Source organism: Phoca vitulina, unplaced genomic scaffold (assembly GCF_004348235.1).
Source record: "Phoca vitulina isolate PV1807 unplaced genomic scaffold, GSC_HSeal_1.0 scaffold30, whole genome shotgun sequence".
Lineage (NCBI taxonomy): Eukaryota > Metazoa > Chordata > Mammalia > Carnivora > Phocidae > Phoca > Phoca vitulina.
Window position 1 is genome coordinate 17,964,686 of NW_022589733.1, and position 15,649 is coordinate 17,980,334.

The 15,649-nt window shown below is 39.2% G+C and overlaps 1 protein-coding gene across 1 annotated transcript in view; it reads left to right on the forward strand.

Annotated features, from left to right (window-relative positions):
• The first annotated feature begins 989 nt into the window (after nt 1-989).
• LRRC36 (leucine rich repeat containing 36) overlaps nt 990-15,649 on the forward strand; it is a 43,953-nt gene continuing 29,293 nt past the window's right edge. The window contains exons 1-2 of the mRNA XM_032424533.1: nt 990-1,062; nt 13,129-13,256. Of these exons, the coding sequence (XP_032280424.1) occupies nt 993-1,062; nt 13,129-13,256 (198 nt within the window). The 5' untranslated portion in view covers nt 990-992. The remainder of the gene's footprint in view (nt 1,063-13,128; nt 13,257-15,649) is intronic.

Below are 15,649 nucleotides of genomic sequence, written 5' to 3' on the forward strand. Positions count from 1 at the left end.
TTCTTACACATACATGTCCCATCCACAGGTGGGCTCTCAAGGGATGCCTGCTGGAGTGAGGGTAGGGGTTAAGGATGTGGCTGTTCTTTCTAGAGTTTTCTTTCCAAAGACTGCACAGGGTTTGTTAGAACTATCCCAGCCTGGGGAGAGCCCTCGGTCAGAGGCAAGCTTGGGGATCTGTAGTACTTGAAGGGCAAAATGCTTCTTGCCAGACTGCCTACAGGAAATGGGGTAGCCCTCGCATAATCTTCTCCAGCCCATTCCAAAGAGTATCTCTTTTCCGCACTGATCCTCCCTCCCAAAGGAGCACCTTCCAAATAAATTTCTAGAGCTATAACCACCTCATGATCTAAAGACAGGACTTCAACTCCTCAGAGCCAAGTTCACCAACGATTCAGATCTGGGGCTCCCTCCCTATCATGCCTCAGAGAGCTGCCCCCGCCCCCATCCCCACCCCCTACCCCTCTCATTTGGATCTGGACACCTCCCCCACCCCATTTATCCGCCGGCCACTGCCTGGTCTCAGAGTCAACAGCTCCAAATGCTGAGACAAGAAGAGCTTCACCTTGTCAAGAGGCACAACTCCACCTCTCAGACCTGAAGCCCCCCAAAACCTCAGACCTAGAACACTTCATCCCTCAAAACAGGCGCATTCTTCCAATCCCTCAGAGCCAGTCCCCAAACCCTTCAAAGCTGGGACCATATCCCACCCATGTCCCAGAGCCAGGTCCCTAACCCCATAGCCCTAATCCTTGGCCACATCACCTCCCCAATCGCCGCTTTGGTGTTTTTGGCGCCCCCGTCAGGGCGGGATCCATACCATAGTCGGGACGCCTGAGGCGGGCGGGCGGGCGGGCGCGCGCGCGTGATCACAGCACTAACGGCCTGGGGAGATCGGCGGCACGCGCGGTGGGGCGGGGCCTGCGGCGGGGGCGGGGCCTGGCGTGCGCCAGCCTGTCTCGTGGACCGAGACAGGTGAGGGGCGGGCGGGGATGGCGGAGCAGTGGGATCTGGACGAGGAAGGCGTCCGCCGCCTGGGGGCGCTGACTCTGGAGCAGCCCGGTAGGGCCAGGCCGGGAGGACCTGGGCCGGGAGCTTGGGGTCTGAGGCTGAAGGGAGAAAACTAAGGTAGAGGTGGGGGAACCTGAGGTAGACGCGGCGGAATGGCGGCGGAGGAGCGGTCCCTGAGATGGAGAAGGGGTTACTGAGGCAGAAGAGTCACACTGAGGTGGAGGTGAAGGTGAAGGACGTGGAGTAGCCTGAGAGTCTGGGGAGGAGGGCGAGGAATTGAGGGAGACGAACGGAGTCTGAAGTGGAGGAGAAAGTAGATTAACGGGACACTGCGGCCGGAAACAGAACTGGACAGAGTCTGAGCTAGTGGAAGGAAACGGAGCCCCAAGAGGGGCATTGGCGGGAGAAGGGACGTGCTGAGAAGCGCCTTTGAGGTGGCGGTGCTCTTGAGGAAGGCACGAAGGGCGTTCGTTTTGGCATTTTCTGAAATTTCAGACCCAGGAGGGCTTTTCCTGTTTGGGGTAAAATGGGAAAGGATGTTCCCTTATCAGCCCCTCTCTTCGTTTAGTCTCCGCCTCAAGAACTTGGCCATTTCTTTGATCCGTCCGGATGTGTGGCCTCCTTTTAAGAGACGCTCAGAAAGGGGCCTCAATTGTGAAAGCAATAGCGAGCAGCTAGCTGGTCTCTCAAGGCGCTGGAGGGAACTGGCTGAGCAACTGCTGACCCCAACTTTGACCTGGGCTCTGATTCACAGAGCTTGTTTTCTGAGTTTCTAAGGAGTAGAAATGTTGGAAAAGTTTTATCAGCATTCCTAACTCAGCTTTTACCCTTATTAAATTTACTCTATCCTTAATGCCAGGCCCTGTGTTAAATGCTTACCCCCCACCCCGCAATATTTAATCCCCATAACAGGCCTGTAAAGCAGATGCTGTTATTGTGCCTATTTTACAGATGGGTTAAAATTAAGTTTAGTCTCCTGCCCAAAGTGACACAGCCAGGGTTTATTAACCCAGGACTCTTGAGTTCGGAGCCTGTGCTCTAACCTTTACAAAAAGTTGCCTTTCTTGCTTCCTCTAGTACTATTTATTTGTGGGATATGAAATAATTGGTTTTATTTTGTTTAAAAATTATTATTTAAAATTTTAAAAACTAGTGCATGCTAGTAACAAACATTACATGAATGAAGAGGTTATTAATCTTTCCTTCCTCTGGAAATCTCTCCACCCCCAACCAAAGGTAGTGGTGTGGTGTGTATATGAATAGACTGCAGATATTTCAGGTTTGTTTTTTCTTTTTCAAACTACTTTGAGCTCTCCTGTTTTACAAGTTAGCTAAGAAAAGCTTTATTGGTTTGACACACTTTTGTACTTTTTTTGCCTTTAAAAAAATGTTGATTTAGTTTTATTTGGTTGGGGGTGGGCATATACTCCTTACATTCTCCAGCTATAATGGCACATGGCAGATTTTTTTTGCTTGTTTTTGTTTCCTTGTTTTATTACAGTTGTCTGAATAACAAAATTGTGCTCATTCTGACAATTCAAACAATGCAAAACTAAAGTAAAAGAATATTCTTCCCTCTCCCTCTTTCCATACCTTTTCCATTACTTATACAAACATATACACATAGGTATTTTTTTTAATATATAAGAGCGTATCTATTATTTGGCAATTTGCTTTTTTTTTTTTTTACTTATCAATAAAACATACTTTAATGTGCTGTTATATGCATTATTAAATTAAGTAAAAAATCACAGTGATCATCTTTGGGGAGAAAGGCTTTTATTCTGTACTTTTCTGTACTGTTGGAATTTTCTGGCTATGTAATAAGTGTTATTTTCTCTTTAATGTCCAAAGAGATGATCTTGTGGTGCAGTTATAGACTGTTTTGTATGTTTGTTTTTTTGTTATATTTCCCTGTACTAAAAAATTCCCATAAATGTTTAAATTATCCTTTGTCATGCAGAAAATTTTCATCTTAAGGGAGTCAAGTTTATTTTTCCTTATGATTTGTGATTTTTTGGTCTTATTTTTGAAGTTTTTCCCTACACTGCTGAATAACATTTTTTTCCTAAAAATTCTGCTGCTTTGCTCTTCACCTTAAGTCTAATCTACCTGGAATTTATTTTTATATACAATGTGTGATTTAGTATAATTGTATTTTTTTATACTGATCTCCAGTTTCCTCAGAACCTATTTATAGTATCTCTGCTATATTCCAAGTTCCTTTGTAAATTTGTAGGCTCTCTGTTCTGTTCCACTGTTCTGTTTGTCTATTTCTACACCAGTATCACACTTTTGTAACTACTGTGGCTTAACAGGTTTTGATAACTGGTAAAGTCAGTGCCCTTCTTCACTTTCCTCTTTTTCCTTCAAAGTTGTCTAGGCTATTCTTAGCCCTTTATTCTCTTTTAGAATCTTAGAATCAGCTTGTCAGTTTTCATCAAAGCATTTTAAGCAGGGATGTGTCCTGATCTAATACTTATTTTTAAAATATGACTCTCACCCATTAGAAGCCTGTTACAGTAGTCCAGATAAGAGATAATGAATGGCTTGGACTAGGAGGATGACAGTGGAGATAAAAAGAAGTGGACAGAGTCAAGGTGTATTTTGTGGGTAGATAGGACAAGACTTACCAAAAAAATTGAATATGGGAGTTGGGGAAAGGGAAGATTCAAAGATAACACTTAAACTTGGTTTAGGTTATTGCTGGGTGGACGATGGTGCTATTTATTTAGAGAGAGCACAAAGACTATGGGAAATATTGGCTTGGGGAAGGCGAATCAAGACTGCTGTTTTGAACATGTTAAGTTTAAAATACCTACTAGACATTCAAATGTGAAATTTTTAGTAGGCAATTGGATATACAAGTCTGGATCTCAGAGGAGAGAGGTCAGGGTTAGAGTTGTGAATTTTGGGAGGCATTAGCAAATCAGTAATACTTAAAGTGATAAGAATGGGTGAACTCACCTAACTAGAGAATGTGGATGGAGAATAGAAGGTTTAAGACTCATCTTGGGATATTTCAATGTTTAGATGTTGAATAGAGACAGAAGAACCTGGTGTCTTGGAATTTAAGAAAGGGTAGTATATGAAGGAAGTAATGGTCAGCTGTGCCAAATGCTATTTTTTTTTTTATTTGAGAGAGAGAAAGAGAGAGAGAGAGCACACGAGAGTGGGGAGGGTCCGAGGGAGAAGCAGACTCCCCGCTGAGCAGGGAGCCCGATGCGGGGCTCGATCCTGGGACTCCAGGATCATGACCTGAGCTGAAGGCAGTCACTTAACCAGCTGAGCCACCCAGGCGCCCCTGTGCTATTGACAGGCTAAGCAAGCAGAGAAATGTCTATTAGATTTGGCAACATGGAACTCATTGGTCACTTTAACTAGGGGAATTTTGAGAGAATGGAGGGAAGCCAGGCTGGGTTGGGATGAAAAGGGAATAATATGTGAGGGAGAAGAGCTAGTGAGGGTAAGACCTTTCCTGAGAAATGTGACCATAAAAGAGAACACAGAAGTGGAATATTAGTTGGGGGATATAATGTGGGATCAAGAACAAGTTTTTAGTGGGTTTAAGATTTATTTATTTATTTATTTATTTATTTATTTATATTTATTTATTTATTTATTTGACAGAGAGAAAGAGCACAAGCGGGGGAGGATTAGAGGGAGAGGGAGAAGCAGGCTCCCCATTGAGCATGACCTGAGCCAAAGGCAGACACTTAACTGACTGAGCCACCCAGGCACCCCAAGAACAAGTTTTTTAAAGACACAATATACTAGAACATATTTGTATGCTGATGATAATTATTTGGTAAGGAGAGAAAATATATAATTATGTACTTCTTTGGCTTTTAAAAATAATTCAGTTATTTATTATATGGGTAATATAATTATTGTACAGTGAAAAGTGAGTCTTGACCACCCCTCCTCCCTGGCCCTGACCCAGTTCTCCTAAAGACAATCACTATTACCAATATCTTAGATAACTTTCCAGAAATATTCTCTACATATATCACTTATTTTATAATTTTTTTTATTAATGGCAGTATATAAATATATACAAGAGTAGAGACAACAGAATAATGAACTCCCATCACCCTACCTCAGCTGGTATTGTCAATTCATGGCCAGTCTTCTTTCATCTATACCTCACCTAACTTCTACCCACGCCTAACCCCCTGCACTGTTTATTTTGAAGCATATCCCTGTCATATGATTTAACCCATATATATTTTAATGTATATATCTTCAAAAGCGAACTCTTTTAAAAATGATAATCACTTATAAACCTAAAAATATTTAATAGTAATTTCTTGATATCATCAAATATGCAGCCAGTTTTCTCATTTCGCCAACTGTCCTATAAAATTTTTCTGATTCAGGATCTATGTAAGGTCTACTGTAATTGGTTGATATTTGTCCTTTAAAAAGAAATTTAATTCCAGTATAGTTAACATACAGTGTTTCATTCATTTCAGGTGTACAATATGGGGATTCAACAATTTCATGCCTCACCCGTGCTCATCACGACAATTGCACTCCTTAATCCCCATCACCTGTTTCATCCCTCTGGCAACCATCAGTTCTCAATAGTTAAAGAGTGTTTCTTGGCTTGTCTGTCTTTTTTTTTTTTTTCCTCTGCTCATTTGTTTTGTTTCTTAAATTTCACATATTAGTGAAATCATAGGTATTTGTCTTTCGTTGACTTACTTCACTTAGCATTATACAGTTGATACTTGTCTTAAATATTGTTTGATCCATAGGTTTCCCCTTCTTTTTTTCCTTGCATTTTCTATTGTTCTTAAAGAAACTAGGCCATTTATCCTGAATAGTTTCTTACAATCTGGATTTTGCTCATTAAATTCCTAAGATGTTTAACATTTTCCCCAGTTCTTGTTCCTATGAATTGCTAGTTAAGGGAAGCTTGATTTGATTCAGGTTTGTTTGTTTTTGTGCAAGACTACTTCATTAGGTGAGAGTATACTGTCATGAAGTGTATAATTATCTGGTGTTCTTTTTGTGACATCAGCTATTAAACATGACTATGTAAAGTCCACTAATTCGTTAGGGATTGCAAAATGATAATTTTCTATCTTTCATTTTTATTAGTTGTAAGACTTATATAAAAAGACATTTCCTATCAACTCCTTGGTTATGTTGAGGCACAGTTTGTACAGCAAAGACAGGATAAATACTTTTTTTTCAGCTTATTTATCAGTTTTTGGAAAAATGAGTTGTTTTCTTCGCATCCTCTAAAGGTAACCAATAAGAAAGTTGTTTTGTTTTGTTTTGTTTTTTTAAAGATTATTTATTTATTTATTTATTTGAGAGAGAGAGAATGAGAGAGAGCAAGCACATGAGAGGGGGGAGGGTCAGAGGGAGAAGCAGACTCCCTGCTAAGCAGGGAGCCCGATGCGGGACTCGATCCAGGGACTCCAGGATCATGACCTGAGCCAAAGGCAGTTGCTTAACCAACTGAGCCACCCAGGCGCCCAAGAGAGTTGTTTTGTTTTCTTAGTGTCATTATAAATTCATGGATTTAAGTGTTTTTGGTGTGTTCTAATCTATTGCAGTTATTATCATAATTGCTGTTGAACTTGTCCCTACTTTGGCTAGTGGGAAATCTTTCAGGCTGACTCTTGAGGCTTTTTTTCAGTTTTACTTATTTGAAACTCTTTCATCATCCCTATAAATAAGCTTTATTAAAGATTATGAATTCAGTTTCCAAGTGAGCTATAAATGGGTTTCCATACAGAGATTATTTACTTGATTTGTTATTTTCATGAGCAAAACGTGTTTTGACCTATTAGGGTTATGTAGCTTATATATTAAAATAGGAAGATTATTCTGTTTTGTTTTTTAAAGATTTTACTTATTTATTTGAGAGAGAGAGATAGCAAGAGAGAGCACAAGCAGGGAGGAGAGGGAGAAGAAGGCTCCCTGCTGAGCGGGGAGCCCGATATGGGACTCGATCCCAGGACCCTGGGATCATGACCTGAGCCGAAGGCAGACGCTTAACCAACTGAGCCACCCAGGCGCCCCTATTCTGTTGTTCTTGACATCTTTGATGTGCAATGTTTGATTAGATCTCTGATCTGTTTGTCTTCACTCTCTTTATAAACATTGAGACTGAATGCATAATCTCTTAAGACCTTGCACTTCATATGAATCATAAAAGAATATCTGTCACTGTGGCAGTTTATCATTTGAATGATAATTCTGGTTCCTTTAAAAATATTAAAATGTCTGCCCTTCAAAACAGCGGGGAAAGGCATGAGAAATGCTTCAGGGCACTGATAGAAATTATAATTGACCTTAGCTTTTGTCCCATGGTAACAGATTCTTAGGGTACCAGACCATTTCATACTATAGGACTACCAATATGCTGCCCTCAAAGTCAGGAAAAAAATTTTTTGAGATATAATTCACATACTATAAAATTTAATGTATATAATCTAGTGCCACTTAGTTCATTGCGCAACCATTACCAATAGTAGTTCCAGAACATTTTTATCAGCCCCAAAGGAAACCCTGTACCCATTAGGCAGTCACTTTTCATTTCCAGCTTTCCCGAGCCCCTGGCAACCACTAATTTGCTTTCTGTCTCTATGGATTTGCCTGCTCTGGATATTCCATATAAATAGAATCATACAATATATGGCCTTTTATATCTGGCTCCTTTCACTTAGCATGGTATTTTTAAGGTTCATCCATATTTTATCATGTATGGGTACTTCATTCCTTTTTTTTAATTAATAGAATTTATTTTTTAAAGCATTTTTAGGTTTATAGAAAAGCTGAGCAGAGAGTACAGAGAGTTCTATAAAAGCTCCCTCTTCCCCCCTCATACTTCCCCCACATCTCCCCTATTATTAATATCTTGTATTTGTGTGGTACATTTGTTATGATCGATGAACCAATACCAATATATTATTATTAACTGAAGTCTGTTGTTTACATTAAGATTCACTCTTTGTGTTGTTTGATTCTGTGGATTTTGACAAATATATAGTGTCATGTGTATACCATTACAGTATCAAACAGAATAGTTTCACTGCCCTAAATATCCTCTGTGCTCCATCAGTTCATCCTTCCCTTTCTACTTAACCCCTAACAACTACTCATCTTTTTACTACTACTTTCTACAGAATGTCATACAGTTGTAATCATTTAATATTTAATCTCTGGCAACCAGTAACTTTTTTTTTTTTAAGATTTATTTATTTGAGAAAGAGAGCATGAACGCATGCAAGGGGGCAAGGGGGGAGGGGCGGAGGGAGAGGAAGAATCCCCCCCCCCACCACCCACCAGCAGGCTCCCGGCTGAGCAGAGTCCAACACAGGGCTGCAAGGCTGAATCACAGGACCCTGAGATCTCGACCTGAGCCAAAATCAAGAGGTGGATGTTTAACCGACTGAGCCACCCAGGTACCCCCATCCACTAACCTTTTTAAAAAATCTTTTAATTGAAATATAAATGACATACAACATTATATTCGTTTCAGATATACAACATAATGATTTGATATTTTTATACATCATGGCATGTATACATACAATAAATCTAGTTAACATTTGTCACATTACATATTTACAAAGAAATGTATTTTCTTGTGATGAGAACATTTAAGATCTACTTAGTAACTTTCAAATATGCAATACAGTATTATTAAATAGTGGCCATGCTGTACATCAGTTATCTGTTTACTGTTGCCTTTTTCACAATGTCTTATAGTTGGAACCATATAAGTATAACCTTTTCAGACTGGCTTATTTCACTTAGCCATATGTATTTAAGGTTCCTCCATGTCTTTCCATAGCTCAATTGATAGCTCATTTCTTTTTATTGCCGAATAATATTCCACTGTGTGGAGGTACCATAGTTTATCCATCCATTTACTTATTGAAGAGCATCTTGGTTGCTTCTAAGTTTTGGCGGTTATAAGTAAAACTGCTATAAACATTCATATAAGCCTCTATGTACAGGTATAGGTGCTATAAATACAGAGGTTTCTGTGTTGACATAAACTTTCAACTCACTTGGGCAAGTATCAAGGCACATGATTGCTAGATCATCTGGTAAGCTGTGTCTAGTTTTATAAGACACTGCCAAGCTGTCCCAGGCACCCCTAGAGCCACATAGGTGCCCCTGATCTTCATTTTTGAAATGACCTTTTTTTTTCATTTGAGTTCTGTCTTTATTTTCAAATCTTCCTTTTCTTTCTGATAATTTTTCTGAATTTTTCTAATACTAATTTACATTTTTCAGCAATTTTCAAACTTTTTGGTTTCAGAATATTTAAGAAATATAGGAGTGACATTGTCTTATATTCTTAAAAATATCTTTAATGTCTTAATTGGAGACCTCTAGAGTCTCATATCTGCTTCTGTATTAAATCTCAAAAATGTTGTATTGGTTGAAAAATATGTATTTTTTATATATATTTATTATATATTAATATATATATTAAAGATTTTACTTATTTGTCAGAGAACCCGATGAGTGGGGAGCAGCAGAGGGAGAGGAACAAGCTGGTTCTCCACTGATCAGGGACCCCGATGCAGGGCTCGATCCCAGGACCCTGGGATCACGACCTGAGCCGAAGGCAGACGCTTAACCAACTGAGCCACCCAGGCACCCCTGGTTGAAATATATTTTTTAAAAACGGGGCGCCTGGGTGGCTCAGTTGGTTAAGCTACTGCCTTTGGCTCAGGTCATGATCCTGGAGTCCAGGGACAGAGTCCCGCATTGGGCTTCCAGCTCAGCGGGGAGTCTGCTTCTCCCTCTGACCCTTCCCCCTGTCATGTGTTTTTTCTCTCTCTCATTCTCTCTCTCTCAAATAAATAAATAAAATCTTTAAAAATAAAAATAAAAATGATGCCTCACACAGATAAGAGGTTCAAAAAGAGGGAAGTATTTTAATAGCCTTGCAGAGAATTGTGGATATTCTTCTTTGATATGACACGAAAACTGGACAAATGGTAGTTTCTTAAAAGTTGTGTGTGGAATCTGAAACTATATCAGCGTGCTTTTTGTACTCTGTTGCATTTGAAATCCATTGGTACATCTTGCATTTAAATGGATCTTTTACCCATGCATGATTTTGTGCATCGGTCATTTGAGAGATACTAATTCACTGAGTTATGTATGTCTTTCAAATGCTGACAAATGTCATTCTGTAACATATAAAATTTTCATTTGTTAATGTCATCAATCTCGGGGCGCCTGGGTGGCTCAGTCAGTTAAGTGTCTGCCTTCAGCTCAGGTCATGATCTCAGGTTGTGAGATAGAGCCCCATTGGCTCTGTGCTCAACTCCATGCTCAATCGCAGCTTGAGATTCTTGGTCTCTTTCTCTCTCTCTCTCTCCCTCTGCCCCTCCCCTCTGCATGCATTTTCTCTCTCTAAAATAAATAAATCTTCAAAAAAATTTTATACAGATGTTTTCCCTCAGGGCATCCACCATACTTCATTATGCAGCAGAAGTACTTCATGAATATTTCTCATTTAGTCACACAAATAAAACAAACATGTGCTCAAAGTTCAAAATTAATAAAATTAACCATTTTTACTGCTTTTTAAAGGACATTCTTAAGTGAAACTGGCTATTTTTAAAAATTGCAGGTATGTGATGGTAAAGAATACTATGACTGGGTGCCTGGGTAGCTCAGTCATTAAGCGTCTGCCTTTGGCTCAGGTCATGATCTCAGGGTCCTGGGATCGAGCCCCACATCGGGCTCTCTGCTCAGTGGGGATCCTGCTTCTCCCTCTCCCACTCCCCCTGCTTGTGTTCCCTCTCTCGCTGTGTCTCTCTGTTAAATGAATAAAATCTTTAAAAAAAGAACACTATGACTGTGAGTGTTCCTTGAGTCATCCTAAGGCCCCGGTAGTTTTGCTTTTACACCATAGTTGCAACAGTGGAAAAGCTAATATATTTTTAAAGATTTTATTTATTGGGCGCCCGGGTGGCTCAGTCGTTAAGCATCTGTCTTCGGCTCAGGTCGTGATCCCAGGGTCCTGCGATCGAGCCCCACACTGGGCTCCCTGCTCTGTGGGAAACCTGCTTCTCCCTCTCCCACTCCTCCTGCTTGTGTTCCCTCTCTCACTGTCTCTCTCTCTGTCAAATAAATAAATCTTTTAAAAAAGATTTTATTTATTTATTTGAGAGAGAGAAAGAGAGAGAGAGAGAGCATGAGAGGGGGGAGGGTCAGAGGGAGAAGCAGACTCGCTGCTGAGCAGGGAGCCTGATGCAGGACTCCATCCTAGGACTCCAGGATCATGACCTGAGCCAAAGGCAGTAGCTTAACCAACTGAGCCACCCAGGCGCCCAGTATTTTAATATTATTATGAAAGTAATTTTTTAAAAATAGTTTTGATTTTGTGGACCCCTGTACATGTCTCAGGGTCCTTCAGGGGTCTAGGAACCACACTTTGAGAACTGTTACATTTTGTTTTTGTATCTTTTAGCTTGTTTCGAAATATTAAGTTACAATTTTCATTTGTGATATATCTTTCTGGAGTGCTTTCATTCTTTAGGGGTAATACTCTCTTTTTTCTTTTATTAACGTCATATAAAATTGGACTGTAATCCTTTCCTGTGGCTCTTTAAGTGCAGTAAGTTTTCCTGTACTGTTACACGATAAGGGTGGGCCAGAATAGCTTTTCTAGTTTCAGGGTTTTGGAGCTCCCTCTTCTGTTCACAAAGTGGAAAAAAAAAAAAAAAGCTTTAGGCTTCCTGGTATCTGCCATCTTTGCTTCTCTCCCCACTTGTATCTGGACCTTCTCTTTTTTTTGAACCTGTTGTTTCTGTCCCATTCAATGTGGATTCTCCTCCCAGTAATTTCTCCCTGATGTGGGTCTTATCTTGAAAGCTATCTTCAGTTTATTACTTTTTGGAGTTTATAGGGTCCAGACTGCTCTAGCACCTTAAACCTTATTTCATTGCAGTTCCCTGGCACTCACCTGCAAATTGGATCTTGCAGAACCTCCTTCCAGTTTTGATCGCTATTGTATTTAGCCCACCACACTTGCCAGTGAGTTCCTATTGACAATTTTGAGATTCTCCTCTTTTTAGTGCTGTTAGAAGTCTAATTGACTTTCTTCCATATATATGAGTATATTATATAAATATATATGTATATACTTTAAAACATAGTTACACACAAATGTACTTTTCCCTCACTTACTGTCATGGAGATCTTTCCATATGATCATCTACAAGTGTCTACCTCATTCTTTTTAATAACTGCATAACAATAATTAACACATATATAGTAATTATAAGTACTGTTCTAAGTTTTGTATATATATTCATTTAATCATTACAACATCTTATGAGTTAAATACTGTTATTATCCCCATTTTACAGATAAGGAATCTGAAGTACAGAGAGAGTAAGTGACTTGTAGAAAGCCACAGATCTAGTACTTTGTCCATTGTATCCATCTACTGTTATTTAGGACATCAAGTTCTACTCTTCTGCTGATAGACCCTGTGATCATTTTCTTTTTCTTTTTTTCTTTCTCTTTTTTTAAACTATCCTAAAACCTTTCTGCAATTCATACCCACGTGTATTTATTATATATCCTGGCAATTTTTTTTTTTTTTTTATAATCTATAGGGCTAAATCCTAGCAGTGGGATTGCTACATTTTTTTTTTTTTTTTTAAGATTTTATTTATTTGACAGAGAAAGACAGCTAGAGAGTAAACACAAGCAGGGGGAGTGGGAGAGGGAGAAGCAGGGTCCTGGCTGAGCAGGGAGCCCGATGCGGGGCTCGATCCCAGGACTCTGGGATCACGACCTGAGCCGAAGGCAGACGTTTAATGACTGAGCCACCCAGGTGCCCCGGATTGCTACATTTCTTTTTAAATTTGTTTTGAGAACTTTTGGAGACTTTTATTACATCCTTCAGGGTGAATAGAGAAACACAAGGGTGCTATAAAACCAAGGTTTGGCTTCACTGTATTAGGTGATATCACTGCTTTTAAAAGGAAAATCTGATTTTATGAACCTTGATGTAGGGCCTTTCACAAATGGATTATGGGAGGAAGGAAGACCTATTTTCACTGACTCTGTTTTTAAGCAGAGTTCATAATCTATCTACTGGTGATCTCTTTTCAGAATTGGTGGAGTCTCTTTCATTGCAGGGATCTTATGCTGGAAAAATTCATTCCATTGGTGATGCCTTCAGAAATTTTAAAAACCTCCGATCCTTAGATTTATCAAGAAATTTGATCACGAGCCTGAAGGTAAGTTCTATATTCTATGACTAGTCAGTTCAGCCCAATTTATTGTGGTGGTGGTGGTGGTGGTGGTAGTAGTAGTAGTAGTAGTAGTAGTAGTAGTAGTAGTAGTAGTAGTAGTAGTAGTTGTTTTAATGGGAAGAAATAAGAGAGAGATAATGTCAGCCTGGGGAATATAGGATCTTCCTTTTAAGTATTTCCAAATTAAATTTTATTATTCGCTTTAAAACTCATTCAGCTTTATTCTGTGTTTGAAATTTTCTGATATAAAATGTTGGGGAAATTTGTTTTGTACTCAGGGAAAATTATATTAAACGATCTAAGGCGATAGGACAAAGTTATGTGTGTAAAAAATTACAAGGAGCACTTGTGAAAGTACATATTCTTAGTTGCTACTCTGAGAGAGATTCTGAGTTAGTCGGTCTGAGTGGGCTCAGGATATACCCGGGGATTCTGATGATGTTGGTACATAGTACAGAAACACTGGTTTAGATTATTTCTGTGGGTTTTTTCAAGGAGGAGGAGGAAATGGTGGCCTTGAAAACAAAGAAAAATATCTAGATCAGGGTATGGTAGAGCAGAGGGCAAGACAGGAAGGTGGGCAGGAGCAGGCTTGAGCAGTGTGAGGATTAGCAAATACACAAAGAGCTCTACAAACATAAGTGTGTACACACAGAGGTGGAAGTTTTGTTTTCTTTGTGGTAGACCCCCAAACGGTATTTCCTCCACGTGTTCCCATTTTACCCTTATGTGCCCGTCTTGATTAAGCCCTTCTTTGCAAGACTCAAGGTCAAAGACTCACAAATGCTATTCAGGATTAGTTAATGATCTCCTGGATTATGCTGCCAGTTTTGTGCTTTTAAGGGAATACTTGTTCAACAAGACAAGCCAGACCCAAGTCTAAAACAAAGGACCCTGAAAGAGAAGTTCAAGCAAGATTTCCAGCTAGGACTCTAAAAGCAGAAGCTGCAAGTTAAACTAGGTCATTAGACTATTTGGTAACAGCCATTAATATTTGACCCATCAGTTTCAGCAAGCATTAGTTTACAGTTGCTTAGGTCTCCTCTTTTCACATGTATGTATGTTTGCTTGTTAATTTTCAAGTTAAAAAAATTGAGTGGACATTGCCATAATTTGTTTATATACTTGCTTTCTTTCTACTTCTGTAAATTGGGCAAAAAACTATTGTGAAGATTAGCATGTGTACACTGGCATATGTAGGAAGCACTTAGTAAACGTTTTCTCCATTTTTTTGCATCTATGATTTATCTGCATATGTTCATCTCTAGTAGTTCTGAATCATTTTACTTAATTTTCTCAGGGGATAAATGTTTTGTGATTATTTCTAGTATAACTTTGGGGAATACGTGAATTCATGCCAAGTGGGAAAAGTGAGAGGAAGATAGAAGTCATTTTGTTGACTTTTACACTGAGAGACATTAAAAGATTACTTGAGCTGGGCCATTAGACACATTTAAAGAGAGTCCTGATGGTGTACTGCCCTGAGAGTGGGGCCAAAGTCACTGAAAACTATTCCTAACTGCTGACCCTTTTACAATGTAGAAGTTAATGGAATTGAAAAAAGCCAGAAAGAAATGAATCAAAGTGTAAACAGAGTTCTCTATTCAGAAATGCTTTGTGTATAATCTCTGAGTTTTCTAAATTTTCTGCAACAAGAGAATGGTAATTTTGAATGACAAGAATAAAAAAAACATTATTTTATAAATACATGATGGAAAATAATTTTACTGAAATTACCCTCAATGACAAAGTTCCTTCTATGGTAAGCATTTTTACTACGAAAAGGATATGATTGTACATATATGTACATGTTTTGAATTATTGTCCTGAAATTTAATGTTGGACAAAAGCAGCTAACTAGACAAATAAATGAAAATTAAACAATTATTTTCAATAGTAGATTTCAGCAAAGGAGGCATACTGTGGCTTTTCCTCTCCAGTATCCCACAGAAACAGAGGGGTGGGGTAATTCTGAAAGGAGAAACAAGGACAAGAATGGTTCCAGACTGTTCCAAGAGGGAAGACTTAAGATATAGTGTTGTTTCGTTTTCCCATATACTCAATTTATCCTAAATGTGAGGCACTGAGATAAAAGAACACAAAACATACACACACCTAATTTTTTTAAATTATACCCTTCTTCCTCAGAACTATCTCTTTTGCCTACCTCCTTTCTTCTTGAAAATTGAGGTGTATCTAGGGTCAGGAGAGTGGATGTGGCAAGGGTGAGAGAAGGGCAAAAGTGACGTGGCCTAGCCACTGGAAGGGAGAGTAATCGGGGAGCAACAGAAGTAGAGAATAGACTGCAGATATTTCCATGTCTGTAAGGAGGAAATGTATGATATCTATGGATTATTTAATATATAGGACATCCAGTG